This window comes from Opisthorchis viverrini (assembly GCF_000715545.1).
Source record: "Opisthorchis viverrini unplaced genomic scaffold opera_v5_7, whole genome shotgun sequence".
Taxonomy (NCBI): Eukaryota; Metazoa; Platyhelminthes; class Trematoda; order Opisthorchiida; family Opisthorchiidae; genus Opisthorchis; species Opisthorchis viverrini.
Genome location: NW_008751663.1, coordinates 1,403,829 through 1,412,039, shown reverse-complemented (window position 1 = coordinate 1,412,039; position 8,211 = coordinate 1,403,829). Strand labels below are relative to the sequence as shown.

At 45.2% G+C, this 8,211-nt stretch overlaps 1 protein-coding gene across 1 annotated transcript in view; it reads right to left on the bottom strand.

Moving 5' to 3' along the window:
* T265_12614 (hypothetical protein) overlaps positions 1–8,211 on the bottom strand; it is a gene marked incomplete at both ends in the record, with an annotated part of 81,274 nt that overhangs the window by 11,452 nt on the left and 61,611 nt on the right. The window contains 3 exons of the mRNA XM_009164623.1: positions 2,638–2,730; positions 3,432–3,761; positions 6,202–6,356. Coding sequence (XP_009162887.1) covers positions 2,638–2,730; positions 3,432–3,761; positions 6,202–6,356 — 578 coding nt within the window. The remainder of the gene's footprint in view (positions 1–2,637; positions 2,731–3,431; positions 3,762–6,201; positions 6,357–8,211) is intronic.

Sequence of the window (8,211 nt, the reverse complement as noted above, 5' to 3'; positions counted from 1 at the left end):
ATACTCCTCTGCCAGGTCATGGGGTGGGCCCCTCTCTGTTTACGCCACTCCGAATTGGGCATGGAAAACAGTCCTCTCTTCGGCAAACGATGGTTCGGCATACATAACACATGTCCCAACCAACGCAGCTTCTGGTGCTGGGTACATTCTTCAATGGAAGTACCCGTTACATAACCGAAAACACGCTTTCTAACTGCCTCCTTACTGATTCGCTGACACCAACCCACACGAGCTATGGTTCTGAGACAACGATTGTCGAACACCTGAAGACGTCTCTGTTCCGCTGCTCGAATAGGCCAAGTCTCACAGCCATACAACAAGACAGCCCGTACTGTAGCTTGATACACTCGTCCCTTCAGATTCAGGGATAAACCATTTTGACGCCATAGGTGTCTCAAGTTAGCAAACGCGGCCCGAGCCTTGCAGATTCGTGCATTCACCTCATCTGTCACACTACGATCAGAACTAATACAACTTCCAAGGTACGTAAAACGCTCCACAACTTCCAGTACCTCTCCCTGGATCGTAAGGTCGTGTTCAGTGACTGCACGTCCACAAGGATGACCTTACACTGTGTGGGTGCAAAGTGCATACCAAAGGACGGGATGACTTTGGTCAGTTCATCCAAGAATACTTGCGCCTTCTCCGTCTCTTCGAACATGAGAACGATGTCGTCTGCCTATTCCAGATCGACAAGGTTTTCTTCATTGGCTATTTGAACACCAGGGTTTTGGAGACCCTCCAGCTTTCGTCTCATTATTTCATCGATCACAAAGTTGAAAAGTAATGGAGAGAGTGGGCATCCCTGACGGACACCGCTTTGTGTGCGGAAGCTTTTGGAGAGCTCTCCGTACACTCTCACACGTCCGGAAGTCTGAGAATACAAAGAACGTATTGTGTTTTCAAACTTCTGGGGCATTCGTTGGTGGGCAAGCGTCTCAAGAAGAACAGACCAATCAACCGAGTCGAATGCGCCTCGGAAATCCAGGAATACTAGAATCGTGGGTCGCTTATACGTATGGCGTTGTTCTAGCACCTGACGCAGTGTGAAGATTTGGTCAACACAACCCCTACCAGACCGGAATCCTGCTTGCTGCTCTCGAGTCAGTATTTCACGAGCCACCGTAAGGCGACGAATCACAATTGACGCCAACAGTCTCGTTACAACCGGGGTCAAGCTGATCTCCCTGCGGTTAGCACACTCACTACGCGCCCCTTTTTTGAAAATGGGCACTATCACCGATTCTCCCCAGTTGTCTGGGACAGACTCCTTTTCCCAAATGCAAGCAAACAAGTCGGACAGGCGCTGACTGAGGACTTCACCCCCGTCTTTGAACAGTGCAGGTGGGAGGTCATCCGGACCGGGAGCTCGGTGCCGCTTGAGAGAACATATGCAGTCGTAAACCTCCGAGGCCGTAGGTGGAAATTAGCAAAGGCCGTGATTAACTGGTCGTCAACTCCAGCCCAATTTCAGCTGAACGACATCCACAAAAAATTTAAACTGTATATCTAACTACAGTGAAATTGTTGTCCTGAATTTTTGTTTGTTTAAATGAAGGCCATCCCTCCAGCTATTGAAAATCCGCGGTGCTTGAGCCATTGATGAAGTGCATAGACAAATCTCATTCCGGTAACCATCGCCTGACTCAGGTATTAGTAAGGTGTAAACTGTCGAACGTGAAACAGTACACATTCGTAGTGGCGCACTCGAGTAACGTGGCTTCCTACAGCTCGGCTCAAGAACCCCAAAGGTTATCTGCACGAAGGAACAATGGCCAGTTGCTTTGGATAGCCGTAGTCCATTAGATGAGATGTGTTAATTTTAACAAGTTGTTTGCTAAAATTTTTGATGAACATTTATTGACCACACTGGCATTCACGACTACTTAATGCGTAGAAAAGTGGTTTACGTGTCAGTGGTAATTTAATGAGCAGCGTGCCTCAGAAGTCAGGGCGTGGCACCAAACTATTCAAGATTTTTGTGAAAGTCATCCAAGGAGTTGTCCAAAGTGAGGATCCGAAGGTATGGGTGATTGTAGGACCCGACTACAGATGTAGAGAAGCCTATGCAGCTAGTCGACTAGAATAAATCGTCCGTGCCACCTGTGGGAAATCCCTAACTTCATGGGGTGCAGCACAACCGGGGAGAACTGTTTTATGATGCTTTTGTGGAGCGACCGCGGATTGGCTTGTCGTCGGGTACGAACACGACCGCTAATAAGATGCAGAGGACCAACAACAACCACTGAAGAGCTTAGAAAATCTGCTGCCTCTCTACTTTCCACAGTTTTTCGATCTTCGTTGTGCACTTGTTTCGTTGGCATCCTAGAGTGCAGGTACCTGCCTCTAATTACGACCCAAGTGAAAAAGTCCCTTTGAAGTAGGCGCGGAAAAGGGGTACAGTGGCAGCGCTTTGGTTAGGCCCACTCTAACAAAGAAGTCATTTGCGGCACCCCCATTTGCGGAGAGATCGAAAGAGATCATTATAGGTCATGGACTCGGGACATGTAAGAACGCATGTACGCGAAATACTTTCCTAACAACTTCAAAGAGTCCTAGGAATTTTTTGATGGAGCCAAGCATGTTCTGGTAGATTATTTGTTTAGCGATGATGGGATAAAAATTTCTGTTGCTCACCATTAGGTGTTGGTCAAAAGTTCTGTGAATTTCCGACAGTCTCCCTGTCATCATAACCAACCATGTATTCTTTTTCGACTCATCCACCCGGGCCTGTAAACAGAACGGCACCGTAAGTTTATGTGTTCCATATCGAAAATTCAGCACCTACACATAAATATATGTATATATGCATAGTATGGTATATTACTTAGTTTGGTATGTAAAAAGGCTTCTTAGTTTAGCAGAATGAATTGCGCTTGTGAGGAATGTGGTGGACTTAACCCGCTGGGTGATTGCTCATATTACGAACACTTGTAGTGGAACAGTGTCAGTGAGGAAACAAGAAACTACAAGTACCAGAAAGAAAAAAGAGAGTGAAGGGTGGGATCAAGAAAAAGGTAAAGTTTCATGGTCCTGAATGTTACTTACATTAGAGTAGATAGTGTCCTGGGGGAAATGGTTCCAAAAACAACAGTTCATTATGTTAGAAATGTATTCGTAATGGTCGTGTGACCTTAAGAAGACTCCCTTTCAGTTCCTCATGAGGGCTGGATGTTGCAGAGGCGTTTCGGTTGTTGTACCCACCGAAAATGCCGTTGAATCAATTCAATGCAACACGTTAGGTAGGATCTTAAGGTGTTTTCCTATGCAGTGTTACTTACTGATCAGCGTTGACTATAGTCCATGATGTCCGGTTAACATACTTATAGTGTACCCCTGTGTAAGAAGGTAACGTCATCCAAATAGGACTTCAGAGGAGACAGCATCAACAGCACATGTCTGTTCGAATTCGCACCATCATCATCATCGACAGCATGACACTGACATCGGTTGGTAGTCATATCTTGTGGTGTCTCCAACCAGGCACAGTGAGGATCACGCGGTCCCCAACCTGGAAGGCGAGTAGCACCGACAGCACCCAAGCGTTTCGTGATCTCCTTCATACTCCTCTGCCTCATCCTCAGGAGTTGGCCATCTCTCTGTTTACGCCACTCCGAATTGGGCATGGAAAACAGCACTCTCTTCGGCGAACGATGGTCCGGAATATGCAACACATGTCCCAACCAACGCAGCTTCTGGTGTTGGACACATTCTTCAATGGAAGTACCCGTCGCACAACCGAAAACGCGCTTTCTAACTGCCTCGTTACGGATTCGCCGACATAAGTTGAGAAAATTGGTCGGCTTTCCAAAGAAGTGTCGCAACAAATTCACTCAGGTTTTTTCTCGATTTTAACTCCGGTTCATTGACCGCTGTGGTTCGAATTAGCCAAAAGCTGTTCTCTGCCATAACCAATAAGCTGTGAAAATTGCCCCGAGAAAACAGGTTTCTGCCGGTGTTGTTGAGACCACCTAAGGTCGGGCGTTTTTTTTTCAAAATCACGCCGAATGAAACAGGTCGGTTAAGGGATAGACATTGCGCGAAAAGAGATGCTGATGACGACGGCGAACAAGCAAATTGTCAGTTAACTGGAAGACTCACATTGAGAGTTCACAAAGGATTTTGCATGGTCAAAATCAAGTACCACCAGCTGTGGGCATCCATGTAATAGTATGCCTAGTTAAATTACGTCGAACTGTTTTTTCCACTCACATCGGACAACGCTTTTAGATATATTCTCTAACTACAGGACCTAAGGCTTGTACACCCCACCATCTAGAAAATACGCCCCCAAAAATGCCATTTTAGTCAGTACCGTTGCACCGTGCTTCTCGGTAGGAGCACTGTAGTCCGATTGGAAAAGCGCTGCTTCTTGCACTTGTTGCAAAAACAAGCGTTCCTTCAAATTTGGTGAAAACTCGAACAGACGTGAAACCGTCTGTTCCGGTATGATGCACATTGCTCTTGTAATTTATGTAGGCATCATTAGTCGGGGAATCAGTGAGCAAGTTCATGTCAACGAGACAGTTTTTTATCCCACAAAACAGAAACCCGTTCTAGTAACCGACTAAAAGGGAGCTAGCTGGTGCACAAGCAACTGCGAGCGGAAAACGAACATAATTGGTTGAGAAAATTGGTCGGCTTTCCAAAGAAGTGTCGCAACAAATTCACTCAGGTTTTTTCTCGATTTTAACTCCGGTTCATTGACCGCTGTGGTTCGAATTAGCCAAAAGCTGTTCTCTGCCATAACCAATAAGCTGTGAAAATTGCCCCGAGAAAACAGGTTTCTGCCGGTGTTGTTGAGACCACCTAAGGTCGGGCGTTTTTTTTTCAAAATCACGCCGAATGAAACAGGTCGGTTAAGGGATAGACATTGCGCGAAAAGAGATGCTGATGACGACGGCGAACAAGCAAATTGTCAGTTAACTGGAAGACTCACATTGAGAGTTCACAAAGGATTTTGCATGGTCAAAATCAAGTACCACCAGCTGTGGGCATCCATGTAATAGTATGCCTAGTTAAATTACGTCGAACTGTTTTTTCCACTCACATCGGACAACGCTTTTAGATATATTCTCTAACTACAGGACCTAAGGCTTGTACACCCCACCATCTAGAAAATACGCCCCCAAAAATGCCATTTTAGTCAGTACCGTTGCACCGTGCTTCTCGGTAGGAGCACTGTAGTCCGATTGGAAAAGCGCTGCTTCTTGCACTTGTTGCAAAAACAAGCGTTCCTTCAAATTTGGTGAAAACTCGAACAGACGTGAAACCGTCTGTTCCGGTATGATGCACATTGCTCTTGTAATTTATGTAGGCATCATTAGTCGGGGAATCAGTGAGCAAGTTCATGTCAACGAGACAGTTTTTTATCCCACAAAACAGAAACCCGTTCTAGTAACCGACTAAAAGGGAGCTAGCTGGTGCACAAGCAACTGCGAGCGGAAAACGAACATAATTGCATAGATTGTCGGATGGAACTCCCTAAGAGTTAAACGTAAGCGTGAATCACCCCAGTAAATAGATGTGCTCATTTTCTAACAGCAATTTTCGGATTAGAAGACGTCAGGGATTTTTCAACCAGACTCACTGAACGATTTCAAGATGTTCATTTTCCTGCTCACACGACATAAATTTCGCTTCTGGTATTACCTACCCTTTTTTCTAATGACGATTCCACAATATAGATTGTTTTGGTCGCGTGACAGTGAGACGTCTGGATCTAAAAGAGATGCTAAACTGTAGCCCACATAAAATCAGTTTCTGATATTTCTGTCGATTGGTAAAAACCTTAATCAACGTTCATGTATCAGGCTTAAGGAAGACCAAACTTTCAGTTGCACAATAATGTTGGCCTGTTGACCTGAAATTACGTATAGACTGGCTACGCAGAGACAGAGAAGGGGGTTGACGCCCACCTGTGTAACTGATTTGAAAGCGTGATTACAAACTTGGCAACTACGAATGTAAGCGTAAGATCCATGTTCATACTTTTCAGCAGAATGTTATTACCCATCTGGCAATCATCTTTACTTTGCATACAGACGAAATGCCCACGTTATCTCCACAACTACATTCAGGTGACTACGGTAGTGTACTCATAAATCTTGGGTGACAAACAGTGGAAAAAAGAACTGTTCGATCATCTAGGATAATGTGAATTGTCATGGTTTTGTAAATTGGTGCATACTGTAAAATTACCGTTGTCGAACTTTTCATTCTTCCATCTCTTTGTAAATACATATCTTCCAATGGCACGCGATTGTCGTCCGGGATGAATTCGACCTTTCCGAAACCGTCCAACGTACCTTCTTCCACCATATTAACGTAGGATGAAGGCAGTATGACCTCTAATTCTGTAATTATAATATGTGCGTAAAATTCGATTAGGTTAGTTTGATTGAAAGTAACCGTGTTTTCGGAAAGAAATGAATTGCCTTGTGCGCAGGTGGTTGGAGCAAACTTGCTTTCACTGAGTGAATGATGACGTAACGCCCAAGCCAAGTCAGTTCTGTTCTTATCAAGACTCACAAGCATCAATCTAGAGGGTAACTTCACGATAGAAGAGAAGGTTGGAACTCAGGTAGCATAGATGGTCGTTGGTTTGTTCGCTGAGCTGGGCAATTTGATTGCAAAGGTTTCTCACCAATCAAGGTAACATCACCAGTGCATTGTTAGGGAGATTGGTGAGGCTTAGCAATGGGTTGGTGGTTGTGCGTTGAGTAGTGTTGTGTGTGTGTGTGTTAATATACAAGCTGCTAGCGAGGGGTGACCTTCGATCACGACCGGTTGTTCGGTCGGTCGGTTCCATTGGTTGTTCTGTTATCCTGTGTCCTGATTGATCGATGACCGGCTTGAGCAGTTCCTTGCTTCTTAGTTTGTGAATCTGAATTTGGCTCTCCTTGAGTATTCCGGTGGATGAGTTGGTCCTTTGCACGTAGTGGTGCGTAAGTTGGATCCAGTTCTATGCATTAGTTGATTGAATCAGCCGTAGAGTACCAATCCTCCAGAAATTCCCTTCTGTGCCTCGTGTTTGCACATTCCAAGATCTCCACGTTTTTTATATTGAATTTGTGGCCTTCTTGGTCTTCGTGTATGGATATCAAGGATAAGTGGTCATATTTCCTGACATCTGCTTTGTGTTCCTCTATTCGTGTGCATAATTTCTTCCCAGTTGGTCCAACGTAGAATTTGTTGCAGTTGTTGCATTCACTTTGGTTCACCACATTGTTCCTCCTGGTCTTGTCTTGGTTGTCCTTCTGTCTGGAGATCAGTTTCCTCAACGTCGCGCTCAGTTTGTGGGCCACGACGATTCCTTTCTGGGCCAACAGTCTGGTTGTGAGTTTAGACAAATTCTGGATGAATGGTAGAACCACCCGTCTGGTCGTTTGTTCTCACTGTTGTTGTTGCTGCTGAGATGTTTTCTTCTTCAAGCCGGGGTTTTAACTCCGGACATCTGAGTGCTCGGTGAGTGTGTTACCGCTATTCCACCGACGCACGCTGGACAAACCTGAATTAACAAGTCTGGTGAGGCGAACGTGTCCACATTTGGCCGATGTGACTGGTTTGCTCGACGGCTCGAAGGACAACCCGGCGATTGTCCTGGTTATTTTGATCGGCACCCTGGCCCGCCTGTCAGGACTTTCCAATCAGGTAGCGCTACAGGCAGTTTTCGATTAGTTGTTTGTAGTCGCGGGATTTTCAGGATTCACGTTCACATCGCTCTTGTCTGAACGGTGGCCCTACCCTGCAGCAACTTCTCTGTTGACTCCACACAATCTTCGATTAGTTTTAGGTAGACCTTTGAACCGAACACGACCTGTACGGTTCGGACTGAAGTCGGTCGCAATATCGGTTGGAATCTTGCTGGGTAACTCGGAACTCCGTTTTCAGAAATAAGTTGAGCAACCCCTGAACATGCGATGGCTCTAAAATGATTTTGCTCCACAGACTTGTCAGTCACTGGCTTCATTCATTTGACTCCATGGGTCTCTAGCCGACGTTCCTCCATCTTATTTTAGTATGCAACCGTGAGTTCCAGGCAATCTTCATACGTGAATTTTTACTAGTATTATATTGGTGTGTGATGTATCAGTCAAGATCAATCATAGAATACAATCTTTGGTTGCTACCTTCGTATTTCTGGGACTTGCATAGTTATCTTCAGTCGCTTCAGACAATTCAAAGATGGATGACTGACGCTTTCTTTAG